The sequence below is a fragment of the Hemibagrus wyckioides genome, linkage group LG13, assembly GCF_019097595.1.
Source record: "Hemibagrus wyckioides isolate EC202008001 linkage group LG13, SWU_Hwy_1.0, whole genome shotgun sequence".
NCBI classification, from domain to species: Eukaryota; Metazoa; Chordata; class Actinopteri; order Siluriformes; family Bagridae; genus Hemibagrus; species Hemibagrus wyckioides.
Genome location: NC_080722.1, coordinates 6,521,588 through 6,536,683, shown reverse-complemented (window position 1 = coordinate 6,536,683; position 15,096 = coordinate 6,521,588). Strand labels below are relative to the sequence as shown.

The 15,096-nt window shown below is 44.5% G+C and overlaps 1 protein-coding gene across 1 annotated transcript in view; it reads left to right on the top strand.

The window, feature by feature from the left end:
- The first annotated feature begins 23 nt into the window (after positions 1-23).
- Positions 24-15,096, top strand: part of fmn2b (formin 2b) — a 92,054-nt gene continuing 76,981 nt past the window's right edge. The window contains exons 1-2 of the mRNA XM_058406930.1: positions 24-2,136; positions 10,972-11,138. Of these exons, the coding sequence (XP_058262913.1) occupies positions 39-2,136; positions 10,972-11,138 (2,265 nt within the window). The 5' untranslated portion in view covers positions 24-38. The remainder of the gene's footprint in view (positions 2,137-10,971; positions 11,139-15,096) is intronic.

Here is a 15,096-nt window from a genome sequence, read left to right as displayed (position 1 = left end):
TTGCAGCTAGTGTGTGTGTGTGTGTGTGTGTGTTGGCGATGCAGCCTCTGTGGCTGGTGGATTCCTCGCTGCCTGGCCATGAGGAAGGCAACCCTCGCCTTCCACTCAGAGAGAGACTTCTAGAGGCGTTGAGCCTCGGTAAATACCGCCACTACTACATTTCCCATCAGCCCCTCAACCACAGTCATGAAGAGGAGGAGGAGCAGCGGTGCATTGAGAATGTCCTCAGGGCGCGCTCCCCCTCCCTCCCCGGCTCTCTACGCAGAGCGAGAGATGAACAGACGGAGGGGGGAGGGAGTGAGAGTGATAGCGACCTGCTGTTCTTCTCTTTTGCCTCATCCTCCTCCTGCCTGCTTCTTTCCTCATCATCAGAAAGCGAAAGCGTTTCGCAGATCAGTCAGGGCCACTCGCGCACACGAAAGCGCTTACACACGCTCTGCAGCAGGGATGGCCTGAGCTCACACAGCGCCATGGGCAACCAGGATGCGAAGCCGAAGCGCTCGGCCCCCGTGGGAGATGGAGAGAGTGCAGCGGATGAGTGCAGCCATGCTGATGCCACAAAGAAAGGATTTCACAGCAAGAAATCCCACGGCAAGCATGGCAAGGGTGGAGACGGAGGAGGGAAGAAGAAAGGAAAGTCCGAGTCCAAATCGGTCTTCAACATCCGCAAGCGGAAAAATATAGCCAAGGTTAAGGGCCTGCTCAGTGGCTCGCGTGAAGATGCTCTGGATTCGCAGCACGACGAGCTGGACACCAAAACACCCGAGCTGTCGGCCGATGAGCTCGGCCAGTCTGACGGCGAGGACCAGAGACCTGTTCTTTCTGACAATAACAGCCGGCGGGAGACGCCGGACGCTCCAGAGAAGAAGGCCAGCTCTGGATCGGACACGGATATTTACAGCTTCCACTCAGCGGCTGAACACGAGGACCTGCTGGCTGACATTCAGCAAGCCATCAGACTCCAGCAGCAGGGAAAAGACTGGAAACAAAATGGCATCACTGAGGCTGAAAATAAACAACGCTACTTCACCAAATCGGAGCCGTTCACAATGCTGGAGATGCCACGCTGTCAGGAGAACGGCCTGGACACGCACACTGAACTTGTTAAGAGCGATAAAGATGGAAAAAGAGATGAGGAGGAGGAGGAGAAGAAGGCGAAAGAGAGGAATGGGGAGAGAGAGAAGGAGAGGTGGGAGGAGGAGATTGTTAATGGCAAGATCGACACTTCCGACCCGTCCCTTTGTGCTGTGATCACCGTAGCAACTGGGACAAAGGAGCCGGAGGCAGCGCGTGACATAGCCCCCTCTGTTGCTGCGGAGACGGTTGAGGAGACAGTCGGAAGGGTGGTGAGTTTAGTCACCAAGACAACCAGTGAGGCCAGTATTCCAGACTTCACAGCTTCGTTTGAGAGTGCAGTAGAGGCCACTGAGGAGGTAGATGAAGATCTCCAAGAGGAAGACAGTCTTCAGCTCCAAGAGGAAGACTCGAGTTCAGACACAAAACGACCAGAGGTTGGCACTTCATCATCATCTCTGGACCTAGAATGTGTCGGCGCTGAGGTTTTGCCCGCTGAGCCCACAGAAGAAGACAAGAAGGAAGTGGAAGAGGAGGAAGAGAAAGAAGTGCCCATTGCAAGGAGGAGGAAGAGTAGTATATCACTCCCACAGTGGCTCCAGCAGGAGAGTCCAGTAGCCACGCGGCATGTGAAGCCCAACATCCCAACAGTCAGCAGTCCAGCAGTAAAACCCTACCCTCCTATCCACCCTTCATACATCAAAACCACCACACGCCAACTTAGCTCGCCTGTTTCTTCTCCCGCACCCTCGCCCTCCCACAGCCCACTCTGCCCGCGCCGTTCCCATGAGGCTCCGCCCACCACCAATACCCTCGCTATCGCTCGGGCGGGACGACGGCACCCCAAACGGCAACGCTCTTACAGCATCACTGGACCCATCAGTCGTTCCGCAGACTGGACCGAAGAGCTCCGTCCCCTTCCATCCAAAACCGGCTCGGAGGACTTCCTCGAGTATGGTGGCTCTGAAGGGACGCTCCAGACAGGACAGTCTACGCTTGAGGCCGGTCGCAGGGCTTCAGCTGGACAAACCTCCACCTGCAGCTTTCAGGATGTGTTCACAGGTGAGGAGAAATAATTATCTTCTTATAAAGATCATTCACCTTTCTTATTCTGTATAGGTAGCCCTTATGATTGGCTTTGGATTTGAAGGTTCCCAGGTTATTTGGAAGATACACTGAGAGTTTGAGGTAGTGTTGGGTAATGACGATAATTATTAACTATAAACTTAATATAAGTGTTACATGTTTTGGAGCTGTGAGCATGTTTAAGTGCAGTATAAATAAATAGTCCTGGACTGAGGCATGATGGGAAATGACAAACATCACCAAGCAGCTAAATCAGCAGTTTCTCTCTGAGTGCCTGTGTGTGTAAGGACGATGGATTGGAAGACCGGTCCATAAATTTATTTGTAAGTGTGTGAGGAAGCAAGAGAGAGAAATAATACAGGAAAGTGAAAATGATGAAAGATAGTACTGGAGTAAATAAGAGGAATGCTGTACAGCGTTATAATGTTTGTGCGATCATGCTGTCTTGTCCAGACGCTACACTTTAGTGAACTATAAAACCGTAAACAGTAAATAAACCTCAAATGTCAGTTTCTTTTTTTATGTAACATCTGTGTTGCTGCTAGTTTGTGGGAAAAATGTCGTGATTTATAATAAGAGAAATGCCTTAATCTAGATCTGGCATCGTGTCATGCACAAGCTGAATTCAGAAGAAAGATTTTGAAGGATAATTTAGAAAAGAATCTTGCTACCCATGTTTTCTCATTCTTATATCAATATCTGAAAAGCTGGATCTAAATTTTGCACAAGCATGAAGCCGAGCATGTAGTTTTTCTTTTTACACACACACACACCTTACTGCTCTTTCACTTTCTAAAATCAATACTGTTCGCTCTGTGATGGCTCTCTATCCTGAAGCATGTCTATTAATAATTCACGCCACTTATCTAACAGACAGCCTCCATTTATCTAAGCCTTGTGACCTTAAAAGTTACTAATCTATTCCTAAAATTCACTCACAATTTGGAAAGCTAGTTAAATTGTTCTCCTGTCACAGTAAAGCTAGCTGTGTGTGTGTGTGTGTGTATATATATATATGTGTGTGTATATATATATGTGTGTGTATATATATCTGTGTGTGTGTATATATCTGTGTGTGTATATATCTGTGTGTGTATATATGTGTGTGTATATATATATATATATATATATATACATATATATATATATATATATATATATATATATATATATATATATATATATATAATATATAAAAAAAAAATACATTACACACACAGGATGGGTTAAGCGTGGGAACTGGCAGCACGTGTACATTTCTGTACCACAGTCAAATAAAACCTAGAGCTAATTTACACATGGAGAAGTGAATGATTTTGCTTTTTATATTTAATGTTGTATAAAGAAAATTTGCAGTGTAGAATTTAGCACTTGAGGATCTACAGTCATTCAAAAAAATAGACAAGTATTCATTTCAAAGACTAAATAGTCCCATAAAAGGCTAGGAATTGTTTAAAAATTGTTTAAGGGTCACGTGAGTATGCTCTGATAAATTTCCTGCTTATATGATTGGTGATGTTTCATAACGGTTCAGCCCGGCCATATCTCCATGATCTTCTTAAGCGCTCTAGTCTGAGACCTAACCTGCTGTTAGTCCCGAGGATCAGTCACAGCTCAGCCAGTCAAAAATGATTCAATTTATTAACTAATGCTAATTCTAACACAAATGGAGACAAATTAAAGGAAGCACCAGCGTAGTGTTAGCCCATCACAGATCTCCAAAACAGCTGGTGGTGAAGAGAGCAGTCTGACCTCCCATAAATGTAGAAATGTGGTGACTGAAGGTCATACTACATGATTCATTATTTTTAGTCCTCATCCGTTCATTCAGTGGGTCCTTGTACCTTGTCGATGGGGCGGAGTCATCCTAGAAAAGGCCACGGCTATCAGGATAGAAACAGTTTAGCTGTATAATTGATTTGCTGGGACGCAGGAAATAAGCTGCAGGTGGATAAGAGAGAAAATACCAGAACAGAAATACTTCAGATCTGCCAACCTACATATGAGATTTGTATTTTAATAAAAGATTTACACAAAATACACTTAGAGCGGAGACTGCGAGCCAGACCTTCTCATCCAACATCAGTGCTTCTAATGAAATGGTCAAATATTCCTATAAACACACTCCTAAAACTTGTGGCCAGCCTTCCCAAAGACTTAAAGCTGTTATAGCTGCAAAGGACGGGCCAACACAAGTTTTGGAATAGCTCGCTGTCGCCGCTCTAATTCATCCCAAAGGTGTTCTATCGGGTTAAGGTGCAGGCCAGTCAAGTTCCTCCACACCAAACTCCCTCATCCATGTCTTTATGGACCTTGCTTTGTGCACTGGTGTGCAGTCATGAACCGGAAGGGGTCATCCCCAAAGTAACCTGAAGCATTAAGAGTTCCTTTCACTAGAACTAAGGGGCCAAGCCCAACACCTGAACTCAATGATTTCTAGGGGTGTCCCAAAACTTTTGGCAATATAGTGTATGAATCCAGAATGACTGACTTATACAGGTGTTTTGAGCTCTGTGCTTGAATCGTAGATGTCTTGAAACGTGACCAATAAGACGCTGGAAGCTGGGAAGTGGAGCTCATGGTCAGTGTTTGGATATGTCTGATCTTAGGGAACGAGCAAAAAATGAACCACTCCCACGGTATAACAGAGCCGCTGGGATTTCCTTTATTGTGTCAGCAGTCTGTATGATTTTTTTTGACCTTTTACATGTAAAGCACAAGATTTTAGAAATTTCAGATCCCAAATAAAGAGTTTATTAAAGATTTAGATTATTAAAGATTATCATTAAAAGACCTTTTTGATTTTCACCACTTGCTTGGGTGTTTTGCTGAATATTATGAAACTGTAGCACTCTCCCCTCCAGCGCATTAGTGAAATTAGTTGCAGTACTTGCTGCAGTATCAGTTTATTTGTTGTACAGATCAGTTTACTAACACAACCCCCTATCACCACAGATTTCTGCACTCTCTTTCTGGCTCATTATCCATCTGGCACATTCTGCCTCTCTCTCTTCACACCTCTCTCCTTTCCAGTGACAGACCCACATTTATCTTCTCCATCTGGGAGACCGAGTCAGGAGGAGGGGGTCAGTGTTTGTTTCTGTGTTTCAGTCTAAGGGAGTGAGGTGAGCGGCCACGTCATCTCTGATCTCTTACTCAGAATTGAACACCAGTCATTAACCTTTCTGACCGTTTCGTGCATTGTGTCCAGTGGAGGAGGGAGCAATGTCTGATCAGACCCATCATTTCACTGGTTTGAGTGTAAGATGAGTTACACTCTCATAACACCTGCTAGAAAGCCTTCTCCCTGTTTCCCTCTCTTTTCCTAATCTACTCACTCACTCACTCACTCACTCACGCACACACACACACACACACACACACACACACACACACACACACACACACACTCTCTCTCTCTCTGTGCTCGCTCTCTTTCTCCCCCATTCCCTCTCTCTCCCTCTATCATGTGTCCTCACTCCCCCTCTTTATCTCTCTCAGGTGCCCCCTCTCTCTCTCTCTCTCTCTCTCTCTCTCTCTCTCTCTCTCTCTCATGCCCTCACTTTATCTCTTTTAGGTGTTCTCTCTCTCTCTCCCTCTATCATGTGCCCTCACTCCCCCTCTTTATCTCTCTCAGGTGCCCTCTCTCTCTCTCTCTCTCTCATGCCCTCACTTTATCTCTTTTAGGTGTTCTCTCTCTCTCTCTCTCTCTCTCTCTCTCCCTCTATCATGTGCCCTCACTCCCCCTCTTTATCTCTCTCAGGTGCCCTCTCTCTCTCTCTCTCTCTCTCTCTCATGCCCTCACTTTATCTCTTTTAGGTGTTCTCTCTCTCTCTCTCTCTCTCTCCCTCTATCATGTGTCCTCACTCCCCCTCTTTATCTCTCTCAGGTGCCCTCTCTCTCTCTCTCTCTCTCTCTCTCTCTCATGCCCTCACTTTATCTCTTTTAGGTGTTCTCTCTCTCTCTCATGTGCCCTCTCTCCCTCTGTTTCTCTTTTAGGTGCCCTCACTCCCTTTCTTTATCTCACTATCTCCCTCTCTCTCACGCTGTCTCTTTGTCTGTCTCTCTCTCTCTCTCTCTCTCTCATCTGGCCTCGCTCCCTTTCTTTATCTTTTGCTCTCATTCTGTCTCTCTCTCTCTTTGTTTTGCCCTCACTCACCTTCTCAGCCTCATGTTATATTCTTGCTTTACACCTGACGGTCAGTTTTTGCCCTCCTGATCCTGTCAGATCTCTTTATCATCATCTCTCGCACCCTGAATAAACCTTTTTGGGCCGGAGTAGAATGATGGAACATTTTTACAGGTACCAACAGTGTTATTTACACTAGACCGCTTCAACATTGTTGATCCATCAGTACATTTTCATCCCCGCTTACAGATACAGTTTCTGAGTCTTTCCCTTTGTCTCTGTCTCTCCTTTTCCTCTCTCCATGTCCGCCTCTGTCATTCTCGCTGCGTGGCCCAAATACTATACACTATGCACTTGCACTATGTACTCTAGTCTCTGGTGTATGAAAGATTGTATCCCCTTACATCAAACACTAACATGTAAGCAAAGCTGAGACCATTGAGTGCATGAAGTGTCCTGCATTCCACAGTTTATTTGGTTTAATAAGTGCATCTTCCTGGTACTTGAAGTGCACTTCTTCTTGATGGGAGTTCTCAGTGTGAACAAAAGTACTCTGGCTATTTGTACTATAAAGTAGTGTAGAATAGTGCATAAGTGTGTGATTTGTGATACTTTGTCTTGTCTTTTTCTCTCTCTTCCCCTGTCTCTCTGCTCCATCTCTCAATCTCTCCTCTTCCTCTGTGTGCATCATGTCCGACTGAAAGCTCCCATTAGTAAACAAATTATTCCTCATCAATTTTTATTATTATTTTTTCCCCCGCCATCACCCCATCAAGTCTCCCTTTAATGCATCACTGCTTCTGACTGCATCTTTTCCCGTTACAGTCTTATTGATGAAACCGTGAAACACATTCCCTCTGTGCAGATCAGTTTTACATCTATGATGGACCTCTCACATCAGGCCCTCTGTTAGGGGCAGTGTATCATGACTGGTGCTAACATTTACTCTCTTTTTTAACAGAATTTGTGTGTCAGTTTTGTTTGATTGTCTTACCATCTATAAAATAAAATATCCGGTGTAGTCCAGTATCTAACACTTGGATGTGTGTGTACATGTGCTGAGATTGCATTTGCACCTCCTCTGCTATATTGCCTCCGGTTATCCTCATATTGACAGAGCAATGGTCTATTGCTAATTCAATTAGAGCTGTTAAAGGTACCATGCAGTGAAAGACCCCCATCAAATCCCAACACTAATAAACACTTCTTATGAGACTGACACTCTGTTCACAAGTGTTAATTAGTCATCAGGGGGGAAAAAACAAACTCCGTTAAACTCGAGCCAGATAACGGAGAACTGATTTGTTCATAGGTCACTGCATGTGGTCAGATGCCATGTTGTGTACATTTTGCTGTTATGCTTAGGCTCCTGAGTGGCACAGAAAAGCGTTTGCCGTATTGTTCAAAGCTCAAGAGAGTAAAATTGGCCATGATTTCCGTTTGCGAGGGACGTCAGGATGATGTACACTGATCGAGCATAACATTATGACCACCGGCTATTATTGTCTTGTATTATTGTCTTATAATATTGTCTTGGTCCCCCTTATGCTACCAAAACAACCCTAACCCTTTGAGGCATGGACTCCACTAGATCCCTGAAGGTGTGCTGTGGTATCTGGCAGCAAGGTGTTAGCAGCAGATCCTTCAAGTCCTGTAAGTTGTGAGGTGGGGCCTCCATAAGTTATAGGACTTAAAGGGCTTACAGGACTTAAAGGATACTTTTGATAGATACTGACCACTGCAGACCGGGAACACCCCACAAGAGCTTCAGTTTTGGAGATGCTCTGATCCAGTAGTCTAGCCATCACAATTTGGCCCTTTTGTCAAACTCTCTCAAATCCTTACACTTGCCCATTTTTCCTGCTTCTCACACATCAACTTTGAGGACAGAATGTTCACTTGCTGCCTAATATATCCCACCCACTGACAGGTGCCATGATGAAGTGAATAACACTGATCCCCTCACCTGTCAGTGGTCATAATGTTATGCCTGATCAGTGACTGTGTCCTCCTCATCCGTCACAGCTACACCCGTCAATCCTGGGCATCTGTGAGCTCAGGAATGAGGAAGGGTGCTTTCCTCAGAGTGTGTTATGCTGCACCCTGACACAGCATGAGCAGCAGTTTGAAAGGAAGAGGAGACCTGACTGGTGGGTGGCCGAGGAAATTGAGAAAATAAATCTGCGTCGGAAAAATGCGTAGCTTATTTATTTTTTTTGACGCAGAGTGAATCATTTTGGTGAACAGTTTTGGAAACTTGCATAGATGAGTAAAAGAACAACACTGGCTTGAATAAATTGGTTTCAGTGTTTTAATGTAAGAAATCGGCAACCCATGATTATAACTACAAACAATACAGACAGAGAACCATGATTTTTACAAAAGAAATCTATTCTATAGGTTTTGTGTTGATCGGCAAATACTAGTGGAGTCTTCAGCGTTCATTTGTAAGGAAATGAGAATCGCTTAATTACTTGTGGGTGGAATGTGATGCTAATTTTAGAGCTCTGTGTGTGTGTGAGAGAGATGGAGAGAGAGCTAGAGGGCCTGGAGGATTTTGGAGGAAGTGAACTGCAGCATCAAAGATGTTGAGGTTCTCTTTGCGAGTGACGAGGTTGGACAGGATTAGGAACGAGTACATCAGAGGGACAGCTCATGTTGGACGTTTGGGGGACAAAGTTAGGGAGGACAGATTAAGATGGTTTGGACATGTTCAGAGGAGGGAGAGTGAGTATATTGGTAGGAGAATGTTGGACCTGAAGCTGCCAGGCAGGAGGCAAAGAGGAAGGCCAAAGAGGAGGTATATGGATGTAATGAATGAGGATATGATGCTAGTGGGTACAAGTGTTGAGGATGCAGAAGATAGGGATAGGTGGAGAGAGATGATCCGCTGTGGCGACCCCTGAAGGGAAAAGCTGGAAGAAGAACTGCAGCATCAATGAGTGGGGTTTAAATGCAGGCGTGAGCTGAGGAGGGAAATGCAGCTGTAAAGGATGAACAGAGAGAAAGCCGGAGAGGCGCTCAGTGAGAGAACGGAATACTGCAGCAGTGTGAGTCACTCAGACGAGCCGCCCTCATCCAGAAATCCCCCAGCCCTCCTGCGGTCAGGAATTTTTGAGAAAGCACATGGTTCATTCCCACTTGTGACTCCTTTTGGTTTTTTCCATTCCCTGTGATGGTGGTGTAGTGATGTGAGTTTTTAACTAGCTTTTCATTCACAGGTTACGTGAAACACAATATCACGACTACTAGTTACTTGTCTGCTAAAGATACTTGATTAGAGTTATAAGGTTTTTAATTATATTTATACACAATTATCTTTGCAATAACAAGTGGAATTTGTGTGAAAGTCATTATCTGAATTTAATATCTCTATTCCCCCCCTCTCAATTTTAAAGCTCAGCTGATGTTCTGGGTTTCAGTGTCTGTTACTGTTAAAGAAAGTGGTATTGTCTGATCTCTAGTCCACAAAGTTCAGAAAGTTCCGTCAGTGGCAGGATTTTAGACCAGTATGTCATGTCTGTCATGCAAGAGAAGAGCTGCACTGTGGGCTACATGTAATACAAAAACCACACCTTATTTAAAAACACTGTAGCCTTTACACTGCAGGTACACAATACCCATAATACCATGTACGGAGCACTCTCACTCTTGTCCCCTTTATTGCATCATACTGTTATATACACTATTGCCAAAAGTTTTGGGACAGCCCTCCAAATCATTGAATTCAGGGGTTGGGCTTTGCCCCTTAGTTCCAGTGAAAGGAACTCTTAATGTTTCAGCATACCAAGACATTTTGGACAATTTCATGCTCACAACTCTGTGGAAACAGTTTGGGGATGACCCTTTCCTGTTCCAACATGACTGAGCACCAGTGCACAAAGTAAGGTCCATAAAGACGTGGATGAGTGAGTTTGGTGTGGAGGAACTTCGCAGAGTCCTGACTGTAACTCTATAGAACACCTTTGGGATGAATTAGAGCGGAGACTGTGAGCCAGGCCTTCTCATCCAACATCAGTGGCTGACCTCACAAATGCGCTTCTAGAGGAACGGTCAAAAATTCCCATAAACACACTCCTAAACCTTGTGGAAAGCCTTTCCAGTAGATTTGAAGCTGTTATAGCTGCAAAGAGCAAGCCAACTCTATATTTACATTCATGGGCATGTAAAGGCAGATGGCCCAATTTTGGAATGGCTCACAGTCTTTCACATAATTCATCCCAAAGGTGTTCAATGGGGTTGAGGTCAGGACTTTGTGCAGGCCAGTCAAGTTCCTCCACACCAAACTCACTCATCCGTGTCGTTACGGACCTTGCTTTGTACACTGGTGTGCAGTCATGAAGGGTTCACCCCCAAACTGTTCACATAAAGTTGGGAGCATGAAATTGTCCAAAATGTCTTGGTATGCTGAAGCATAAAGAGTTCCTTTTCACTGGGACTAAGGGGTCAAGCCCAACACCTGGAATCAATGATTTGGAGGGGTGTCCCAAAACTTTTGGCAATATAGTGTATTTTGTGTAATTGAGAATGTATTAAGAGGTCTATTGTATATTCTGGAAGAAACAGCGCTGAGATGTATTGAGACACAGCACCAAATTGGGTTTAATGTGACTGGTACTAAATATGCAAGAACTTACTGCTGAGTTCTTCAGGCAGTTCACTCATCATTCTTCTCTTTCCAGGACGCACTCTGTTGGAGAGGTTTTTCCAGCAGCAGAAGTCTGAGTGTGAAGAAGAGGCGGAGAAGCTGTGTTCTCGAATCCTGGCCATGGGGCTCCTCCTGCCCTTCGTCGACTGTTTCGGAGAGCAGTTTGGAGGCAGCACCACCCACGTCACCCCACAGTTCAGCGTGAGTCTCGAATCCTCTCTTCATCACATCTAATAAAGTGTACAGTAGCAGAGCTTTCAGACCAGACTCTTGAAAGACAAATGGATCAGTGTACACTTTGTTCCTCTCATGCCAAATGATGTCAGGCAGCCAACGACGTCTAGGATTAACTTGGAATGATGTCATTTTCCACCTCTGTGCATTCCAGCTGAGACGTAGTGAAATACCAACGAACACAGATACCTGCAAGCTTTTTTCTTTTGTTAGCAAAAAGCTAGTCTGATTTCTGTGATGAGTAATGTAGATTTTCCTTCATGACGCATTTGCTTGAGGGAATTTTCTCGAGTTGGTTCCTTTTATTTTTCCTTATTCGGATTTCAGAAATTTCATCACAAGTTTTAGTCACCTGCAGCATTATCCTTGACTCGCATAGGAGTCGTGGCCCAAGGTCTGAAGACGGGGATAGGAAGTGATCTGATGATGATGATGATATGTTTCTGATTTGTTTGTTTATTTCTATGTATATACATATGGTATATCAGTTATGTAATTGTGTGGTTCAGACATTCAGAAGACCATAAGCTTTAGTTAAGTGTTTATTTAAACACAGAATGTGCTTGACAACATCTGGATAATGATATGAATATGATCTGGACAAACATCTTGCACATATGAGAGAGAGAGGGAGAGAGATTGAGAATGAGAGAGAGAGAGGTGTGATTGCAGTGTCAGTGCTGCAGTGACTTCCTCACTTGCTTTGTGTGTTGAATAAGAAAAAGTGCTGAATAAACACTTTCGCATGACGCACACTGCTGAACACACTCAGGTTTTAAGCCAGAACACAGGCTGTGACTATCACCTGCCTCTGAAAGAAAGCTGTTCTAAAGGTTGTTCTGAGGATGTCTTCTGGACCCCCTGCCTCATCCCTCCGTCCTCTCTTCATCTTCATCACCCATCTCTTCTCTATGCTCGTGTCACCTAGTAATTTGATCCTACTGCAGGCGTCTCTCTCTCTCTCACACACACACACACACACACCGCTCTGGTGTTTTCTGTCCCTCAAGCACGTGGCTTATACGCCCTTGCACCCGACTGAGACGGTTGCCTTCTTTTAAAAGATGAAGCTCTGTTCGGATTTAAGGAAACTCGGATGTTGCTTTGCGTGGGTGGATGCAGAAAGAAGGATGGGTTAGAAAGCAGGAAATGTTATTTTTAAAGTGGAATTGTAGAACAGGGCGGAACAACTGACATCTGCTCTCGTGGCTTGGCGTGGCTCGGCCGTGCGCCAGCTGTGTGGTGGTTTTTTATTTCTTTTTCTTTTTAAACTGTATTTTCCAGGGCAGAAGTCATATAAACTCTTCTGCTCTGGATGTAAGAGAATGGGGGGGGAAGCAAACACACATCAGTCGTCATTGTTGTTATTCGTGCCTGGCTGACTGCATGTGCGCCGCTCCGATGACGCACCTTCTCTGCCATCTACTGTGGATAGGATGTAACTGCACCTGGACACACACCCACTGCATTGCTGCTCTACACACGGCCTTCAGCGAGGAGTAACAGAGTTTCCGAGAGCATGGACAGTGCTACGGGAAGCCGTGTAATGGACCTCATTCAGGAAACGCTTTGCGAGGTGTTGGATTTTGTGCGCGAGTCGCTGCTGGTTGCTATTTCGGCATGCGGGGAGGAGAAAGAGCAGCGTCTCAATGTGGCCTGGCTCAAACTCAAATGCACCATCTGCAGGACACGCAGTCTGTTCCAACATCTGCAGGTTGGCAATGGAAAGGGATATGCAGCTGTCTTACAACGTTGTTTTATTGCTTTTAGTGATAGGATGTAGGACAGTAGAAGGCAGCGTGCACACTGTTTTCCTGGCTTCTGATTGCGTGCGCCTGTGTCTGCTTTGTTCAGATCGAGTTCTTGTGAATGAGTAAATGACTTGCCGAGCTGCCAAGCTTTATCAGAATTGAGTGCACAGCTAAACGATGAAATATTATGACATGTTCTTTTGGGTTGTTTGTGTGCTGGGGTTTATCATGTTGTTTAAGGTCAAAAATATTTAGAGCCAATGAAATCAAGCCATTGTTTAATTAAGAAATGTTATAGCTTTGTCTATATGCTGTAGCAAATGTTATAGCTTTGTCTGTATCGAAGATCTTGTCTCGTTTAAGATCACCGGCATTGGAAGACGATTGAATGTTGAAGATCTCCTTTGCATTTTACCACAAGTCTCTGTAAACTGCACTACGCCATAAATACCATGGCATGCTAGGAAATATAATGGACTAGAAAATGATTTTCCAGCAAACACCTATTGCGCTTTTTCTGAACATCAGTCCTACAACGTTTGTTATACCCTATACCGTTGTGAGCATATATAGTAAATAGCATTTAATATGGGATGCAGCATTTAGGTTCAGCAGGTTAGGGTGGGAGGATGCTAATTATCTGAGAAACATGATTCAGGTGTGTTTATTTTTTTTATTATTATTAAAAAGAGAGACAATTGATATTGACAGTTTGCTTAATATAACACAGTGTAGCTTTCTTATCTTTAACATAGGCAAAAAGTTTGAAGGCATGTGTTAATGTCTTAGTTTGGAGATTTACAGCAAGAATCACACTGATTAGTATTAGAAACAGGATTGTTTCATTCTGTTGAGCTTCAGGAATACCGTTTGTGTGTATGTGTGTGTATCCTGCAGCTTTTATTTATATTTTATATCCTCCCTAATTAGCTGGGCTTTCTGTAATGATGAGATGACTGGATCATCGTGGCAGTTATTTACACACACGGACTTGTTCACTCAGTCTTCATCTGTTATGTTCAGAGACAGGAATAGCAGTCCTTAGTGGCAGATATCATTTATTATAAGATAAATAAGTTTGAAAAATCTTTCATTGGCCTCAGGGTGCAGCTAAAGCAGAGCACCTGGCTCTTTCTCTCCCTCTTTTGTCCACTTAGTTTTGTCATCCCGACTCTTTCTTTTTCACTTTCTCTATTTGGCATTGTGTTTCTTTCTTTTGTTCCTGTTGTCTGTTTCTATCCCCGCTCTCCTGCCCTCGAGCTGACATCACTCACTCGGTGAAACTACTGAAGCTGCTCGGGATGAGCTGCCGTCACGTTTGTCTGCGTAATGATGCACGGCAGAATGTAAACCTCATCATAAATCAGTTTTCTTTCTTTAATGAGTTTCTAACCGCTCAGGTTACTTTTATTGGGGGGGGGAATGCATATCATTGCAGAAGAAAGCTAAAGACCGCACTCCTGAGCTTCAGCTGCTTGTATTGAGGAACACTGCAGACTGGCAGAATTTGTAACAACTGAAGTATTGTGTGCTTGTCTTTGTTTCATGAGAGTCCTAAAGCTAAGGATAATTAATCGCATTGCAGTTCATCAAAACACAAACAAGGATGTTCCTTTCACATCATTGAGAGACCTGTTTCTCTCTCTCTCTCGCTCTCTCTCTCCCTGTGTGTTAGGAGCAAGTGTAAGGATTGACACGGGCCAAATTGTGATGCTAGGTGACTGGATCAGAGCATCTCCAAAACTGAAGCTCTTGTGGGGTGTTCCCGGTCTGCAGTGGTCAGTATCTATCAAAGGTGGTCCAATGAAGGAACAGTGGTGAACCGGTGACAGGGTCACGGGTGGCCAAGGCTCACTGACGTGGGGAGCGAAGGCTGGCCCGTGTGATCCGATCTAACAGACGAGATACTGTTGCTCAGATTGTTGAAGTTGATGCTGGTTCTGGTAGAAAGGTGTCAGAATACACAGTGCATCGCAGTTTGTTGTGTATGGAGCTGTATAGCCGCAGACCAGTCAGGGTGCCCGTGTTGACCCCGTGCACTGCCAAAAGTGCCGAACAATAGGCTTGTGAGCATCAGAACTGGACCACGGAGCAATGGAAGAAGGTTGCCTGGTCTGATAAATCATATCTTCTTTAACATCACATGGATGGCCGGGTACATGTGCTTCGATTAC